Source organism: Artemia franciscana, chromosome 1, assembly GCF_032884065.1.
Source record: "Artemia franciscana chromosome 1, ASM3288406v1, whole genome shotgun sequence".
NCBI classification, from domain to species: Eukaryota; Metazoa; Arthropoda; class Branchiopoda; order Anostraca; family Artemiidae; genus Artemia; species Artemia franciscana.
Window position 1 is genome coordinate 29,500,521 of NC_088863.1, and position 20,557 is coordinate 29,521,077.

The window sequence follows — 20,557 nt, forward strand, 5'->3', positions numbered from 1 at the left end:
ATCTTGAAAAACTTAACAATAACAAGAACTTTCGTCAAAACTTGGAATAACACATAATAGTTAGGAAAGAGAAAGCAAAAGAATGCCATTTCATCACAACGGCTTCCAGGTCATAATAATATTCAATGCAAAGGTTATTTTTCAGTTATATTAATCTTGAATGCAACTACAGACAAAGTTAGAAGAGTATATTCGGCGCGTGCTTTATAAGTTTCGTAGTTATCGAAAACTGGTAAGTTAAAATATGACTTTACACATAATTAAATAAAAAAACAAGTTTTTTTAAATGAAAGTAAGGAGCGACATTAAAACTTAAAACGAACAGAAATTACTCCGTATATGAAAGGGGCTTTTCCTCCTCGACACCCCGCTCCTTACGCTAAAGTTTTTCATTGTTTTAAAAAGTGGAGTTGCGAGAAAGAATCGAACTTTAGCGCAAGGAGCGGGGTGTCAAGGTGGAAAAGCCCCTTTCATATACGGAGTAATTTCTGTTCGTTTTAAGTTTTAATGTCGCTCCTTACTTTCATTTCAAAAAACTTGTTTTTTTATTTAATTTCTGAAAGTTTTTGAATTAATGCATGTCTGATTTTGGCTCTCCGTACATAAATTATTAAAATGAAATTTGCATATTAATTCTTTTTTTTTTGGCTAAATGGCTTTCTCTTAGTTTTGATCAGACGATTTTGAGAAATAAGGGGTGGGGAAGGAGGCCTAGTTGCCTTCCAATTTCTCGATTACTTAAAAAGGCAACTAGATCTTTTAATTTTTAACGAACGTTTTTATTAGTAAAAAAAAAATACGTAACTTAAGAATTAACTTACGTAACAAACTTTTATATTCTTATATTTTTGATTATATATATGAGGGGGTTGGTCCCCACGTTAATACCTCGCTCTTCACACTAAATCTTGTTTTATCCCAATTCTTTAAGAAAGACCCCTGAATCAGAAAGGCCGTAGAATAAATAGTTGAAATTACTTAAAAAATTTTTAGCATAAAGAGCGAAGTATTTATCTCCTCCTAAATACCTCGCTCTTTATGCTAAAGTATTTTTAAAACCCCTCATATGCGTAATAATCTCTGTTCGTTTTAAGTTTTAATGCTTCTGCTTACTTTCAATTGAAAAAACTTTTTCATGTTTATATTTTCATTGTTTTTTTTTATAGTAATGCTAGAAAGTCCTGCGCCCTTTTCATTGAATTTCTCTCCCCCCATGAAATATTCCTCCAAGGAAAGATCCTCCCATATAGCCCCCTCCCCTGAACCCCTCACCCAAACAAAAAAAAATCCCCCTGATACCGTCGGTACACTTCCCAGTAACCATTACTGTATGTAAACATTGGTCAAGGTTTGTAACCTGCAGCCCCTCCCCCAGGGACTGTGGGGGGTAAGACATCCCCAAAGACATAGATATTATGTTTTTTGACTATACGGAACAAAATGGCTATCTCAAAATTTTGATCCGTTGACTTTGGGAAAAAATGAGCGTGGGAGGGGGCCTAGGTGCCCTCCAATTTTTTTGGTCACTTAAAAAGGGCACTAGAACTTTTTATTTCCGTTAGAATCAGCCCTCTTGCAACACTCTAGGACCACTCGGTCGATACGATGACCCCTGGAAAAAAACCCCAAAAAACAAATAAACACGCACCCGTGATTTGTCTTCTGGCAAAAAATACGAAATTCCATATTTTTGTAGATTGTACCTTGGAATTTTTTCTATAGGGTTCTCTGATACGCTGAATACGATGGTGTGATTTTCGTTTAGATCCTATGACTTTTAGGGGGTGTTACCCCCTATTTTCCAAAATAAAGCAAATTTTCTCAGGCTCGTAACTTTTGATGACAAAGACTAAATTTGATGAAACTTATATATGTAAAATCAGCATAAAAATCCAATTCTTTTGACATATCTTTTAGCATCGAAAATCCGTTTTTTAGGGTTTCGTTTACTATTGAGCCGGTTTTATCAAACCGAACTGTTTGATAACATTCAAAACATGTCTTTTTATTTGAATTAAGTTTTGCATTGGTCTAAGTTTATGTTGATGAGCCAAAATAAATATTCAGGGTTCATAAGCTTCTCTATTTCAGAAGTCGAATTGTTCTGTTGTCCAACTGTTCAGAAGACTAATTTTGGAAATTAGCATCAGCTGAATTCCTTATTGTAAACATCCAGCTGAGTACATTTAAATAAGAAAATATAAAATAATTAGATATTCGGAGAAGTCCTGTAGATGAAAGAGTTTAAGAGTAAGCAGAACATCCATAAATGAAGTTTGAGGTTCAACTTTCAAGCCTGACTTTTTGATTAATAAGAATGAAAATTTAATGCACAAATTTTGAGAATTGGAAAAAAAACAACAAAAACTTAGAACCGCAGTCTCCCTTTCTGCATAAGAAGTCTGGTAAACGAAATAAATAAACAATACTCCCTTTCTGCATAAGAAGTCTGGTAAACGAAATAAATAAACAATGCTTGAAAAAAATTGCAGTTGACATAGCCTTTCCAACTATGTTCTTGCAATTCCAATCTTTGATTTCGACAGTACTAGCGTTACTTTAAAAATAAAGAAGAACACTATCATTCATAAATCTTACCCTTTGTCAACACGTGCTTGAAGGTATCTATAATCACGTGCTGAAGACATCTCTTAGCCTTTGCTAAAGTTTGAAGATATCTGTAAGTAGTCTTAAACATATAGCTATTTGCATTATTTCATTTTAATCAGCAAGCGATGCTAAAGAATGATATGGTATATATGGAAAATTATACCATTAGTTCTTTATGTCTGAAAGCTTTAAAATGTAAATTGTAGCCCCCTTATATAAGAAAACAGAAATCATTTGTTGTTTCTTGAGATATAGAGTCACGGATGTGTCTTTATAAATTTATTTGTTAGTATTTTTTTTAGGGACAAACCTTAAAGTAAATGGCTAATATTTACATATTATACAACCCCCTCTTCGAGCCAAATTTAAACTAGTCCTTTCCAGGAAACTTTTTAAATAAAGTGCAACAAATGTAGCCACTTAGTAACTGAAAGTGCCTTATTTACTGAAGGCCGTGAGACACATTTTATATATTATGTAGTATATATTTCAGATAAAAACCACACTTCAAGCAGATTAGAATAACTAGGCCTTTTTATTCTTGACATAGTTGATATAAAACGTTTTTTTAGCATATCGCTCTTAGTAGTGGATCCAGTATTTTAGGGATTGGGATGGCTCGTTGCGAAAACTTCTAAGTTTAGATAAAGCTTGACGTAACTTGCTCATATTGAAAGTTCCACGCCTCTGTTTTTATCCGTCATTTAGCTGTTTATTCTGTAAATGTATCTACAAAACTATATTTAAAGAAGCACTCTTGCCTCCTATTTCCACTATTAGCAATTCAGTCAATAGTACTTTTTAAACTTATAACGTGAAACATGAAGGGCAACTCCAGTGAGCCTTTTCTCAGTTATTTTATTTCTTATCCACGCTTTCAGTTTTCTCAAAGTATAAGAATATCGTTCAACAGACGCTACACTGACAGAAAGGGGCCCCGAGGATCTGCAAGAGTGTTAAAATATTCGGGAAAATATTAGTATCGCATTTCTGTTTCTGAAAGGTTTCCCTTAAGGTTTTAGGTATTCTACCCCTAATTACATGCTTTCTCTCAGACGAAGCCACCGAGTTTCCCACATTTGTCACTTCTCGACTCAGGGCAGATTTACAAGCAAATTGGGAGGGGAAACCAATTACTAATCACCATTCGAGCTGAAAAGTCTTGAATTGTATCAGTGAATTGTTATTTGTTTGTTTCATAAGATTTATTGGGAAGAGAATGCTGAGCTTAAAAGTGTCCTGCCATTATGCAAAAAATGACTTTTGAAGCCCAAAATGATCGTGTGCAACAGAGAAATAAAGAATGATTGTCTATAATATTCGTCATTTGAACTGAATGGTACATTAATCTCATTCGTTCCCTTTTTCCTTATCCTTATGACTACTCTTCCTAAAAATGGCTCAGTTGCTACTATAGTTACCTCGTCAAATGTGTTTTTGAACTAACTTTCTCTCCCCCAACACTTGACTTGCAACTGGTTAAGGATGTCCTTAACATGGCTCGCTGCAGATACAAGGTCGAAGCTCTTTATAGCGAATAGGGTGGTAAAATTAGTCTAGATATATTTCTAAGAGAGGAAATGGTTACTACCAGATCGGAGGATGTGACAATAGTCAATAGGGATTTTAGTTTTACTGCATATGCACTATCTGCCCGGCCACCGATGATCTCAGCAGCTTCCGCGATTTTAGGGAGATCTAGTCTGAACTGCTTTAAGAAATAATGCCTTTCCTTTCATCTCGTTTTATACATGTCAGTTAGTAGTGCTTTCATTACTCTGGTTAAAACTTAATTGCGTTTGCTAGAAACACCATAAAAACAACCCTTTCTTTTATTACTCCAATGAATTTTCAGACTCTTTTGAATTTTCTCTATCCCAATGTTCTGAAACCATCAATCCATCAGTTCCTTTGCACACACGTTTTTCTAAGTCTAACCTAAGAGATAGGAAAAAATTCAACACAACATTTCCAAGCGTTTCCCCTTTAATGATCGGTGCGAAGTTTTCGATACTGTTTATGTAACTTTGTAACATATCTGAAAAGCAAACGGAATCTTCATGTCTTGTGGAACGGCTTTCATCTTTTTGACAAGAAACCAATATAAGTCTATTGGGTGTTCGTACGTGAATTACTTTGATGGAAACCTGTGAAAAAGAAAATGAAATTAAAAAATATATTTTTGAAAAAACCTACCATCTCGTTCAATTGATTGAAATTTCTCCGGTTCCCTCAATTCAGGTTCAGTCCTAAGACCGAAATTTCCTTTTTCTTCTGAAGAATAATTGGGAGCAACGACCAACTATAATAAAAGCTATTTATTAAAAAGAACAAATCAATACCTAGAAAATGATTGGACAAGACTTTCGAAAGAAAAGGTACTTTAAAATATATCTCGTCACTGGCCTTCTAAGCTAATAAATAATCGGTCTTCTAGGAGACCAAAGAAGTACATGCGAAGTACCCATTCGGTGTTGATGATTTTAAAAATCGGATAAGAAAAAATTATTAGATACAGGAATAATGATGCCGGATACATGAATTTGTTCACTAGGCTTGGGACAAATTAGAGTTATGTAGTAACAACGATGTCAGTAGGAATAAAAATGAAATATGATTGATGGTTCAGACAAATGTACACATGCGTGTAGACTTAAACTGTATGTTGGTCCAGGCAAATTTATTCCTGTTATGTCTTGCTGAACATTTATATGGCTAATAACAATAAAAATACCTAAACAAGTGGTAAACGATGCTACATAGGACCCCACATTATAAAAGTCTATAGTCCAAGTCTATTGGACCATCCAGGTCCAATTTATATAGACAATGGAGGCTCTTTGATAAAAATGCACAAACAACAATATACAAACTAAGTCAATCCTATGCACAAACATATTCTTCTTCATTTTTCTCCACAGGGGCTTCACTAAGGACAAACAGGCAGGTTGAGGCCCAGTAGGGAAATACCACTATCTATTTTAGTTTTGCACAAAAACAGAATTTTAAAATAAGAGGCATCGAATACATAAGGACACGCCGGGTTTTTAGGTACAGAAAATACCGAAGAGGCTTATTCCTCTAAACTGGACAACGTTTATCTCTAAGCGAAGCAGAAATTTGTAATGTCTTTTGATTATCAAAAAGATGAAATAGGTAGGGTACATATGACCATTTCCAACCGTTCTATAATCAAACCAAACATCAAAAAGTCAATTGAATTATTTATTTTGTGCCAAAGTCTGTCCTGGGGCATATTTGGCTTCCACATTGCTAAGAATTTAGCCCATTTTCGAACAAAATTTTGTATGCCTAATTGTGTTACCTTTTCCTTCTTTTTTTTTTTAGTTAGTATATTCTGTGATTGAAAATTCTAAGAGGATATATATATATATATATATATATATATATATATATATATATATATATATATATATATATATATATATATATATATATATATATATATATATATAATATATATATATATATATATATATATATATATATATATATATATATATATATATATATATATATATATATATATATATAAATGACGACAGGGACACTTAAAGAGAAATTACAGACCGTGACATCGGGACAAAAATGGCGACCAGGACACAAGGAATATAAATGACGACCGGGACACTCAAAGAAAAATTACAGACCGGAACACTGGGACACAAATGACGACCGGGACACAGGGAATATATATGACGACCGGGACACAGGGACACAGCTACAACAGGAATGCCGGGGGGGACAGGGGGGTATATAAATGACGACGGGGAGACAGGAAATATTCGATTAGCAATCATCATCAACAAAGCTCAAGTGCAATCCTCAGAAAAATGCGGTTTAGATCTGAATACGGATTGTTTTTCCCATAGACAATTATATGTTGCATGTTCAAGAGTCAGTAAACCTAACAATCTATTTACATGCACAGACAATGGGACAGCGAAGAATGTTGTATATTCGCAAGTTTTACGTAGTTAAAAACATATATATATATATATATATATATATATATAGAGAGAGAGAGAGAGATATATATATATATATATATATATATATATATATATATATATAAAAATAAGTTGTCTGTCTGTCTGTGGATGGATCAGGTGACGTCACCTGAAAAAACTGGATCAGGTGACGTCAAAACTGAAAAAACTAAAAAAAGGCAAAAACTACAAAAAAACTAAAAACTAATAAAAAAAATAAAAAAGCTAAAAAACTAAAAAAACTAAAAAAAGGCAAAAACTACAAAAAAAACTAAAAACTAATAAAAAAGCTAAAAAACTAAAAAAACTAAAAAAAGGCAAAAACTACAAAAAAAAACTAAAAACTAATAAAAAAAATAAAAAAGCTAAAAAACTAAAAAAACTAAAAAAACTAAAAAAAGGTAAAAAACTAAAAAAACTAAAAACTAAAAAAAACTAAAAAAAAGGAAAAAACTGAAAAATAAGCTAAAATAAAGGTAAAAACCAATAAAAAACTAAAAAGAAAAAGAGGAAAAAACTAAAAAAAATTTTCATCTAAAAAACTAACAAAAACTAAAAAAGGTAAAAACTAAAAGAACTAAAAAAGAAAAAAATAAATGACGACACTCAAAGAGAAAGCGACCAGGACAAAAGGAATGTTCGATTAGCAATCAACAAAGCACCGGGACACAGGGAGTATAAATGACGACCAGGACATAAGTAAAAAAAAAAACTATCTATATATATAAAAATAAGTTGTCTGTGGATCTGTGGATCGTGGATCAGGTGACGTCACCTGAAAAAACTGGATCAGGTGACGTCAAAACTGAAAAAACTAAAAAAAGGCAAAAACTACAAAAAAAAACTAAAAACTAATAAAAAAATAAAAAAGCTAAAAAACTAAAAAAACTAAAAAAAGGCAAAAACTACAAAAAAAACTAAAAACTAATAAAAAAGCTAAAAAACTAAAAAAACTAAAAAAAAGGCAAAAACTACAAAAAAACTAAAAACTAATAAAAAAAATAAAAAAGCTAAAAAACTAAAAAAACTAAAAAAACTAAAAAAAGGTAAAAAACTAAAAAAACTAAAAACTAAAAAAAACTAAAAAAAAGGAAAAAACTGAAAAATAAGCTAAAATAAAGGTAAAAACCAATAAAAAACTAAAAAAAAAACTGAAAAAACTAAAAAAAGGCAAAACAAAAAAACTAAAAACTAATAAAAAAAGTAAAAAAGCTAAAAAACTAAAAAAACTAAAAAAACTAAAAAAAGGTAAAAAACTAAAAAAAATAAAAAAAAAAAAACTAAAAAAAAAGGAAAAAACTGAAAAATAAGCTAACATAAAGGTAAAAACCAATAAAAAACTAAAAAGAAAAAAAGGAAAAAACTAAAAAAAATTTCATCTAAAAAACTAAAAAAAACTAAAAAAGGTAAAAACTAAAAGAACTAAAAAAGAAAAAAATAAATGACGACACTCAAAGAGAAAGCGACCAGGACAAAAGGAATGTTCGATTAGCAATCAACAAAGCACCGGGACACAGGGAGTATAAATGACGACCAGGACATAAGTAAAAAAAAAATTAACAAAACTAAAAAGAAGGTAAAAACTACAAAAAAACTAAAAAGAAAAAAAAAACTAAAAACTAATAAAAAAACAAAAAAATCTAAAAATCTAAATAAACTAAAAAAGAAAAAAAAAGGAAAAAAATAAAGGAGAAGAACAAAACTAAAAAACGAATGTATATACAGACCGGTACACCGGGATACAAATGACGACCGGGACACAGGGAATATAAATGACGACCGGGACACAGGGACACAACTACAACGGGGACACCGGGGGAAACAGGGGGATGTAAATGACGACCGGGACACCGGGACAGGGAATGGTCGATTAGCAATCACCATCAACAAAGCTCAAGGGCAATCATTAGAATCATGAGGTATAGATCTGAATACAGATTGTTTTCCCTTGGACCATTATATGTTGCATGTTCAAGAGTCGGTAAACCTGACAATCTATTTATATGCAAAGACAATGGGACAGCAAAGAATGTTGTATATTCGCAAGTTTTACGTAGTTAAAACCATATATATATATATATATATATATATATATATATATATATATATATATATATATATATATATATATATATATATATATATATATATATATATATATATATATATATATATATATATATATCTATATTCACAGGTGGGACATAGGGACACAACTACAATGGCGCGTAACTATTATGGCGCGTAACGAATTACGCGCGCGGGGGGGCTTGGGGGGTTGCGCGAAGCGCCCCCACCAACTAGGTGTTGGGGTGGCGCGAAGCGCCACCCCAACAGCTAGTATATATATATATATATATATATATATATATATATATATATATATATATATATATATATATATATATATATATATATATATATATATATATATATTCACAGGGGGGACACAGAGACACAACTACAATTGCGCGTAACTAATACAGCGCGTAATGACTTACGCGGGCGGGGGGGCTTGGTGGGGGGCGCAAAGTGCCCCCACCAACTTGGTGTTAGCGTGGTGCGAAGCCACACCATATATATATATATATATATATATATATATATATATATATATATATATATATATATATATATATATACGTGTATATATATTAGCACCATGACCAACCGCTGACTTACCACTAGCTGCAGAGGCATCTCATCTGGCACTGCCGGCGTAGCATGCATGAACTCTGTTTCAGTCTCTATGCTAATATTTTCCCTTCCAAAAGCAGAACTTGAGTTGAAGCTTTCATTATAAGTCAGGTGAAAATTTTTTCCAACCTCTGATATATTTCCATCTCTCGACAAACCAGGCCAATAACCAAGATTTCCCCCATATTTGACATCTGATATTTCAGTGACTTTGTCAGAATTTACTGTTCTCTTCGTGTTATTGACATTTTCATTTGGAGAAGAATCATTTCGTTTTTCCATGATTTTGTTTGTGCCTTCGGAGAGAGAATTAAATATTAGAAGTCAGAAAAGTGTATTTATCCTGTCAAGAAATAAAATTGTAGTAATCGTAGTTTGCGTCTAATTGTAGTAATTGCAATAATCGTAGCTCGAATAAAATCCTAACTGTTTTTATCTTTCTAATTTTACAAAACGTAATAAGATCTATTTTTCGGATTTTCAGGAGACTAACAAGTATCATATTTTACCATTTATTTTTAGTATAAATTCCACTTTTTTGCTGTCTTTTTCGTGGCTATTTTTCTGTCCGTGTCTAATAATCTTTAAGAATCATCAATAATTTCCAATGAGATTTTTTTTTCAGGCCAAACCATGTTGAATTTAAACTTTTTGGTTATATTCTAGATTTTAGCTGTTGAACTGAAAAGTTAAAAAAAATAGATTTTACGCTGTTTTATGTTAAAAACAGATAAACAGATTTTAAATCTATTTAAATGTCCCTATTCCTTGTTTATAATAAAAATTGACTGATTTGGCACGACGCTGCGCTTTAAAAATTTTACAACAAGATCAGATAATTTCGAAGACCACACTGCCTTTCCATTTAAGAGGATTGATCCCTGTTTGAACTTTTATGAAACAAAAAGGATCAATATCTCAGAGCTTCTATGATAGAGAAAATAAGATGTATATCCAAAAAATAGTTACCACAAGTCTACATGGGTCAAATTCTCCTTCAGAGTCTAATTTAAAAATAGACACAAAAAACCATATATAACAAGATAGGTCGGAAAAAAGTTGACGTGCCAAAACATTAATACTTTTAAAAAATTATAATTTATGGAAGAAATAAAAGGATTAATGAAAAAACGCAAAATCTTAGTCTTTGTGATTGAAAAAACTTCAAGAGTTACTTGAATCCCTCTCCTCAAGATTCCCTGAAAACTTCAGTTTGGGAGAACAGTAACGAAAAAAACTCACAGGAAAGAACTGGTTGTCCTCTAATCACTTCCAACTCTTGAATAGAGCACAAAAACTTACAGTTTCTATTTCAACGGCTTATTTTCGTTCCCAGAATATTGTATATATGAGATTTTGATAACCTGGATGCGCATACTGTCTTTTGATTTAGTTCTACCCTTTTCCAAATCACAATTCAACCCCCCCATCCCCCCTTTTGCACGCTTCAACATTCCCACAAGGTTTCAACTTAAAACAAGATAAACTGGTTATGTCTTTCCTAGAGGCATATTTATTTATTGAACCTTTTGACTATTTTGAACGGAATTTTCATCTCAAAATTCTGATCAGATGTCTTACGAAGGGGATATAAGAAGGTTGTTAGTAAGCAAGAAGGGGGCTGGTTACCCTCCATTTTCTTTTGACTCTTAAAAAGAGCACTAGAACTTTTCATTTTCAATGGAATGATTCCCCTCCGAACCTTAAGAACCCCTATAGAAGAAGCAAATGAGTGGTCCAAAAAGCTCTATGGGATCTTCATTCAATTTGAAAAGGTCTTTGATTCAGAGGATCTATACAATCTCCTGGGAATACTTTAGTATTACGGTGTTACCAAGAAAACAATGAACCTGATTACGGTTTTATGTGAAAACACTGAGTGCTGCATTAGGACGGAGAACGGAACAACAAGATACTTCAAAATAGTTTATTGGGATTTATCACCGTTCTTGTTTGTTGTTTTGATGAATTACATTTAGAAGAAACGAATTATTTTGAAGTAACAGTCAGAAGTAACGTTCGTCTAAGCAGTGATTTGCTGATGACGTGGCACTTCTAGAAAGTATGAGCCAGAGGCTCCAAAAGGTCCAAAAGGTCGAATCGGACAGAAAATCTACATTGACAAAACCAAATCCATGGTAAAATTAGGCTCTCCACTTGAATTGACATCTATAAATCACAGAACAGAGCAAGTTAATGAACTTAAACACCTTGGAAGCTGGGTTGAATACAAAGGTAAAGTACAAAGTGAGAAAAAAAGGAAGAATAGGTGTGGCAAACACTGTCTTCAATAAGCTCAAACTAGTCTGAGATTAAAAAGGCACTCTATTCCCTTAAAACTGCAACTTCTTAACAGATACATCTGTTCTATGATAGCGAGTGCCGTAGACTCGATGTAAAGACAAATAAAAATAATTGCTTTTGAAAATATGTGCCTGAGGTGCATTTTCAACGTCCGGACGGTAAAAAAAAGTCATAAGCGCTGAAGCTCTCTGGAAGTCCTGCCAGCCGCTTATTTCCAAAGTGGTGAAGAATAAAAATGGAGTTATCTTGGACAGGTTCTCCGGATGGAGGAATCAAGAATACCAAACAAAGTTGAGCAATGGCAGTTGGTGTTGACAGAGGGAAACCAAGAAACACGCTCAGGGGCAAGTACGACCGTGATCATTAATATGCATAGGCTCTACTACGACCTTAGTGAAAGGACATCCTAGCCTCAGCAACTATTGAGATGTACACCAAGGCTTTTTCGATGCCCTATGTGCCAGAGATGGCGCAGGAGAGACTCAGTTTTAAGTGAGTAAGTCATAAATGGAAGCCACTTGCTCCTTTATTAAGCAATACTGCTGTGCTGCCTATAATATCACCATTTCTATTCCCTTTAAATTTTACTATTAAACAATACTGACATTTGAAAGAGTGTTTTCTTATGGTTTTTTTTTTTTTTTTTTTTTTTTTTTTTTTTTTTTTTTTTTTTTTTTTTTTTTTTTTTTTTTTTACTTCAATAACGTTTTTGGAAAACTTATATATGGATGGAGTAACTTCAAACGAGCTGGATCTGTGTTATTCTTTGAAAGAAAGTAGAATGGTGAATTGGAAATAAGTTATGAATAAATTAGACACAATGCAGGCAACAACATATTTACTCAAATATTTACCAAGAACCGCAATATTATAGTCACCTGGGCCACTTTTTTTGTGATGGATATTATTTTTTGTTGCAATGCCAAGAAGTCTACTTGAAGAATTGAAATGAACATCTATGCCAAATGTTTTGACATCTCTTCGTCGTCTTCCGTATGATTCCACAATATCGCTACACCTTACCTAAATATTTATAATGAAAAAATTACACTCAGCAAGCAAAACTATTAACTTCTAATCAACACAATTAGACCAACATCACTGAAAAATTTTAATTAAGTAGCAAAACACGACATTCATACACATACACGCAAAAAAAAAATCACGGCGTGTTTGTCAAAGGATTTGTTGTCTCATAAGCAGGATTAATTACTGTTCCAATTTCTTACGCGACAGGATGGAATCGAACTAAAATTCTAGAATTTTTGTATTCTGCGTAATTCAGAAAAGAATCAATAGTAGATCCAGGGTTTTCTTAGGGAGTGGGAGGGCTGGTTACTTTTACTTTGGCTACTGCTTTTATTTTGCGTCGGAGGTTTCGTTTGAAGACGAATAAAACCGGTTTTCATTCGGAATAAAATCAGTTTTCATTCAGAGTTCAAGGAGTTAACAACAAAACCAGATTTCATTTCTTTCGGATAACATCCATGCTTACATTTAGACAAATTGTGTAACTAACTAGTTTAAACCAAGATTGAAATAACGTTTCTCTCCCGCGTGGCTTTGAGCCAATATTGTGATTTTTTTCGAATGGTGAAAAAAAGTCTTATTGCTAATTAACGATACTGGATCAAATCAAGGAGTGATAAAGGTTTTACATTTTGCACTTTGATAAGTTTATAAGGGTGTAAATGGCAGTCCAAACACGAGAGGCCGAGAAAATGCAAAGTGCCCAGTTCTTGCAAGAAATTAATTTTAAACTGGATTTATTACCGGTGCTTTCGCAGAAAGTTAATACGATTCCTGAACTTTCGGATAGCATTGATGCCATACAAGTACAGTTAAGTAACATTATTACGCAGCTATCTAACAATGCTAAGACAAATGATGAAATTAAAAAAGAGCTGGAAAATGTGAAATCTAACCTAGCAGTCTCTTATGAACGAGCCAACAAGCTCGAAGCAGAGCAGAAAAGAACGAATTTAATCTTCTATAATTACACCCCTCAACAACTCGGCGATTATACTCTGAAGCAAGAAATAACGGGGTTATTAAATCGTACTATGCCGTCTCTCGGGATAAATCGAAGTGATATACGTGACATTTTTAGATTGAAATCAGGGCCGATAGTAGTAAAGCTAAACTCGGTTGAAATCAGAGACTATATTTTAAGAAACAGCTCCGTATTAAGAAGGTTTGGTTTATCGGTGGCTCCGGATTACACAGCTATACAAAGGGAGGCCTGTAAACATTTAAAGGAAATGTTAACTACTGCGCAAAATGATGGCCGTGATGCAAAATTACGAGGTGACAAACTATTCATCGAAGGCCGAATATTCAGGTATGATGGAAATTCAATAGTCGAGATTAAGCGTAATTTGAAGCCAGTACAAAATTCTGGTCCACCCTTTAGTGCTAGGCTCCCAAATGATCCCAATAATATTCCGATGAGGCTAGTTAGTGATGCCAGTGATAGTGATACTGAGACATTAGTACCATCGACCACCACTCCTCAGGCAGTATCGACAGCTAAAAGACCTTCTAGTGCTATTATCAGCCCAAATGACTTGTTTCGACCAGGTACTCGTAATGTAGCACCCAAAGGAAGCCATTCGCCAAGAAAGAAGTTTAATGATAGACATCGTGGTGGTTTTTCACGTGATTTTTATGACAATAAACACCGAAGTGAGTTAGCGGATATAAATAACCGCACTCGTGAGTATTATCATGTTGCCTTTCCCCCGACTAAGACTAGTAACGAGCAATCTCAACCAAAGGCTAGTGATGTTAACGTGCTAACAGAAGGCGTAGAAACATAGGATATAGAGGGCCATATACTGAGTCTAGTGTCATGGAACATACAAGGATTACGTGATAAGTTGACCTATTTATATGACGATTTATTTTCGTTTGATGTGATTTCGCTGATTGAAACATGGAACGATTGTTCTCCTATATCACCTCTCCCCGGGTATTTCGTTGAACAGACCGTGCGTAATGTAGCAAGAAATAATAGACATTATGGTGGCATTTTGGTTTTGGTTAAAGCATCTGCTATTGACGGCTATGAGAGAATTAGTAGTAGATCTGAAAACTTGCTTTGGCTGTCTATTTAATTGAAATGTGGGAAGCAATTAATTTTGGGTGTAGTGTATATACCTCCACAGAATAGTTCGTACAATCGAGAAAATACTTGGGAAATTTTAGGGGAAGAATTTTCGTTAATACAAGAAAGTTATAAAGATCTGGATCGTGTGTTAATGGGGGATTTCAATGCTTATACCGGCCTGGAGGCTGAGATCCCAGATGTGTTGATTCCAAATTTAGGTGATTTTGTCCCAATTTGTTGTAGAATACCACGAAGCAACAAGAATGAAAAAAGAAAAATAAATGTATGGGGAAGAAAGCTCCTGGCGTTTTGTGGGGAACATGGTCTGATGATTGCGAATGGTAGGTTTGGGAAGGATAAGGGTAGGGGCGAGTTCACTTGCCTTTCGGGTCCAACTCCAAGTGTTGTAGATTATGTGCTAATTAATACGCAACTTGTACCTGAATCAATAAATATGGGAGTATTAGATTTAGTTGGATCTGATCATAGAGCTATTATGCTTGAGGTGAAGATTGGGCAGTTTGCGAAACACGGTTCACGACTAAGAAATTTCTATAATGCGGATTATAGAAAAATAGGTTTAGGAAAACGAATTAGAAATGATTTAACAGATAAAGATATTGAGGCATTTAGAAGGGAGCTATTGGACTCGCATGTAAAAAATAATTTGAAAGCGTTAGAAGACAATGAAAAAGATGCACATAGTGTAATTATGCTGTTAAATGAAATAATGGACAGTTGTGCAGAATCATGTGGCCTAACTAAAAAATTAAAAAAGAATGAGGGATATTTTGACTTGGATTGCAAGTTAATGAAAGAAGAAGCAAAATATTTATTAAATCGTTTGAATGAATTGGATAGCGCGGAAGATCAAAGTCTAAAATTGGCTAATTATAAAGATAAAAGAAGAGAATATAAAAGTTTAATAAAAAGAAAAAAAAAAGAGTACGAGCATAAGAAGAAACTGGATATCGCTGATGATTTTAGAAATAAAGATTTTAAAAAGTTTTGGGGCTATATAAAGAATGATAGTGGAAGGAGAAATGTTAATACCCAGGCTGTTCCAGAAGCTGATTCATGGCCTGATTACCTAAATAATTTAGAAGGTGTTTGTGCAGATCTTCAGGAGGTAGCGCATACCCCAGAGATGGTTATTTATCCCATGAGAGAACATGATTACGATTTAGTGGGTGATGTGAATGGCCAAGAGATTAAGTCAATATTTAAGAAGTTAAAAGGTGGTACTGCTGCGGGTGTTGATGGTATACCAATATTGTTATTTAAGAATTTTCTTTCCATTTTGATACCGATAATTGTTCTTCTTTGTAATAAGGTGTTAAGGTCAGGGCAATGGCCAAGCGCTTGGAAGACATCATTGTTTATACCACTTTTTAAGAGAGGAAACCCGAAGGCTCATGAAAATTATCGTTTAATAGCACTTGTCCCTGCTTTAAGTAAGGTTTTGGAGAAAATATTAGATACCAGGCTTTCCAATTGGTTAAATACAAATAATTTAATACATGAGGAACAAGGAGGTTTCAGGACAGGGTATGGGACGACAGATAGTGTGTTTATTTTAAAGGCATTAATAGATAAATATGGAAAGGGTAAAACTTGTCTTTATGTGGGATTTCTGGATCTCCATAAGGCTTTTGATAGTGTCGACAGAGAGTTATTGAAGGATGCCATGCTAAATATTGGCCTTCCCCATTCATTTGTTAGATTGATAGTGAGCATGTATACTTGTGTGAGTGGAATCATTCAAGTTGGTAATAGGTTTTCGAAGCTTTTTGATATTAAGCGGGGAGTAAAACAGGGCAGCACCCTTTCACCTAAGTTGTTTAATATTTTTATTAATGATGTTGTTAATTTTCTAGAGAATAGATGGGCTCCGAAAGTCAGCCTAGGGACTCAAAAACTATCTCTCTTATTATTTGCAGATGATATTGCTTTGGTGGCTAATAAACCGCAAGATCTACAGACTCTTTTGAATCTCATAGAAGAATATTTGCATATAAAAAAGTTAAGGCTGAATACTGAAAAGAGCGAAGTTGTTATTTTTAAAAAAAGGAAGGTTGGGGACGATGAAAAATATACGTTTAAATTTAATAATAAGGAACTATTTATAAGTAAAAGAATAAAATATTTAGGCTTTATCTTATCGGAAAATGGAAGCCTAAGGAGTCATGTTGATGAAATAATTAAGAGAGGTAGGGTGGCCATGTCAGCTATATTTAGAAACCCGACGATAATGGGGATCAAAAACCTAAAAATGCATAAAAGAATATTTAACACAAAAATTTTACCCGTAATAGAATATGGAGCAGAGATATGGGGTGGAGAAACGGTGCAGCAACTGGAGTCCCTTCGGCTCCAGTACTATAAAAGAGTGTTTGGTTTACATCAGACAATTCATTCACAGATTCTGAAAGGTGATATGGGCCTTTTTTCTTTAAAGCTACGCAGGTATATTTTAATGCTTAGATTCTGGTTGAAGTTAACTAAGAGTAATGAAGATAGACTAGTAAGAGTGGCATATGAAGAGATGTTGAAATGTGGTTTAAAAACCTCGTGGCCATCCCAAATTAAATCATTACTAGAAAAAGTAGGAATGCCTTATTTATGGAATAATGGTCTTTGCTCTCGCGATGTACCAGCAAATTTAGAAAGCCAGGTACGATTTATATTAGAGAGTCAGGAAATTCAGCATTGGCAAGGGCTGGTTCTTGATTCTACAACCCTACAACATTATAATCAGGCAAAACCTAGTTTTGGGGAGGAAGTTTATTTTAAACTTAATTTACCGGCTATGATTCTACGTCGTTGGATTCAGCTTAGGGCAAATTGTCTTCCAATCCAGAACAGGCAAAAAACGTTCGACAAAAATAAAATAATAGTTGGTCCTGATAGGCGGTATCTTTGTCCTCTTTGTAAAGATGATGATGAAGACTTGGATCATTTTCTCCGGAAATGCCCGGTGCTCTTGGATTTACGGGAAATTTATTTGCATGGGATTAATTTGATGCTTCCGGGTATTCTACAAAATAGTAACCCAACCACAATATTTCGAGTGGGAGTATATATAGAAAAATCTTTAATAAGAAGAAAAAGTTTTATATGATTAATTTCTTTTGTAGTTAGATTAGGTACTTTTTGCGTTGAATTCTGTTTTTTTTTTGTGCGTGTTCGTACTGTTGTTAATTTCCTTGCTTGTCTGTTATTTATTTATATTTTGTGTGTATATGGCCCACGGGTTTTTGAAATACACTTATCTATCTATCTATCTATCTATCTAAAACCAAACTAAATCAAATAGCAACTAGGCTAAACGAGGAGGGAGGAGTTGTTCGAGATATTCATATTAATGGAAGAAAAACTACACAAATTTAGCTTTAATTAAGCTAGGGGGAAGCTTGACCTCAGGATCTTCCATTAGATTTCTCTCAAAAGCTGGATGTCAATATTAGATTGTAAAAAGTCTCAACAATGCTGCATGAAATAAATCTTAAAAACCACCGTTGTCCCGACTTTGTCTCTCAATAGCTGACATGTCTGTATATTAGTTTTATTTGAATTTTAAACCTGACTATGGGATTTAGATTGTCTTCCTTAAAATCATTAAACTCTTCAGCAGAAGATAGGTCTGACTTTATGTTACCTCTAATCCTCAAATTTAACCCTTGTTATTCCTTCTACCAGCACGGCTAACATTGCTTCTTTCCATCTACCTTCAAAACTCTTTTCCTTTAATGTAGAGTATTAGTATCTGAGAAGGGGTCAATATTTCTATCTCCACATCTAAACAAGGACCCAAAAAGAAGCTTAAAATTGGCTGCAGTATAAATTGCTCAGAGGCAGTTTCAGAAGAGGGACAGAGGGGAGATTTACCCCGGGTACAGAAAATTTAGGGGGCGCAAATTTCAAATAAAAAATCTAATAATCATTACGGTAATCATTTTGCAATTTTTGAAATTTCATTTTTATTGAAATAAAGTAGAAAGTGAAACTGATTATGAAACTGATGAATAAATAACTGATTAGTAGATCATTAATGAATCATCAAAATAAAAATAAATTTACAAATTAAAAACAATCAAATAATAATTATTAGAATAATTTTTAAAAATTAAATAATTTAAAGAATAAACAAAAAACTAACTTAAAAAATAAATCATTACTTTTTAAATAAATTGAAAATAATTCTGATAATAAATGAAAGTTTTGTTAAAGTTTGGCCTGTAAATTTTTTGGAAGACAGGGGAAGGGCACGTTAATCAAGATTTTGCCCCAGGCGCAAGAGAGGCCAGAGTCGCCACTGAAATTTCTTAGGTATACAATCAACGTTAAAAGTAAAACGTTTCTTGACACATCAGAGCAAGTTCATAATGCTATCTATTAGAGCAACTATTCCTTAATGATATGAAACTCATTAAGATGATTTTCTTATTGGTTAAAGATAAGTTGTTCTATTGAGTTACATTAATATCGAAAAAGATCTTGGAACACACTTATTGAAATTACATCGCTAGTTTTAACCAAACCGGAAACCTATAAATATTAACAATGACAAGCATTTTAGAAATTCAAATCTCTATTTTACCATAGCATCCCCATTTGTCTTTGGAAGATTGCACACAAAAGATTTCTAAAGCAACATCATGGTTGCAGCAATTGTTGTAACCTAGTAAAGAGCGAACCACTGCACATAGTAGCCAACATTTTAAACAAGCAGTTTTCTATTGAAGTTCTCTTCTGACGAACCTAATTCAAGTATAATTTTTTTGAACCTATTATGATTTTCCATTCAGATTAACAAGCTTACTTGAGAGTTTTTAGAAAAACTTAAATTGTATACGCCTACCAAAACTTATCGATATCGTGACAGGTAAAAATGTTATTGAAAGCCATAGAATTTAGTCTTTTATTTCTTGCAGTCTTTTATTTTTTATTATTTATTTCTTAAGAGATTTGTTCCTGTTTTTTCCTGATTCATCCGGTTTTTGTGGATTATATATATATATATATATATATATATATATATATATATATATATATATATATATATATATATATATATATATATATATATATATATATATATATATATATATACGTGTTGCATAGACTGTGAAACAATCATTTTCTTCATTTTAAGTTACAACTTCGCTCTTTACTCCAGTAAGAAAAAATTTTCGTCTAATTCAAACCGACATTATTAATGATACCTGAAGAGTACCACGTAGAAAGTGAGTTTACCAAAAGGATGTAACTATTTTGACACAGAAAAATTATGAATAAAACGCAACAGAAGCTTATTTATTTAGAGACAAAACATTTTTATTCAGAGCAAAAAAAAGGAAAATAAATTGATCGAAGGATTCTATTCCACGAGATGTTTATACAACTCCCGCCTCTTAACTCTTTTAAAAGGACATAGATAGGATATTATCTTTGAAAATGGTAGAAATTAATTTTCCTTATAAAAAAGAATCCATGTAAAGCACTCTTTTACAGAACTGAAAAATCATTGACTGGCTGGGCCATGCAATATTTATTTCAAGATTATTTTTTTAAGAGATCTAACTAAGTATTCACTCAAGTAACTTCCAAAATATTAAACTGTAAAAAAAATAGGCTCCACCAAATTCATTAGGTTTGATTTATTATTATAAATAAATTCAAATACTTTTTCCAAAAAACAAGTTTTTCAAAGAAAAGTAAAGAGCACCATTAAGCCATGAGTGAGCTAAAATAAAGTAAAATAATCTTCCAAGCGTAAAACTACCACAGATCACTGTCAATAAATAAATGAAACTCAAAACGAACG

The 20,557-nt window shown here is 33.0% G+C and overlaps 1 protein-coding gene across 3 annotated transcripts in view; it reads right to left on the bottom strand.

Moving 5' to 3' along the window:
* Positions 1–20,557, bottom strand: part of LOC136028245 (uncharacterized) — a 306,509-nt gene that overhangs the window by 2,749 nt on the left and 283,203 nt on the right. The window contains exons 28-30 of one of the 3 annotated variants that reach the window (XM_065705985.1): positions 12,500–12,644; positions 9,303–9,613; positions 4,807–4,912 (exon numbers count right to left, since the gene is read on the bottom strand). In XM_065705985.1, coding sequence (XP_065562057.1) covers positions 4,807–4,912; positions 9,303–9,613; positions 12,500–12,644 — 562 coding nt within the window. Of the gene's footprint in view, positions 1–4,212; positions 4,758–4,806; positions 4,913–9,302; positions 9,614–12,475; positions 12,645–20,557 lie in introns of those variants that run through there. The other 2 variants (XM_065705977.1, XM_065705994.1) reach the window with 2 other exon arrangements.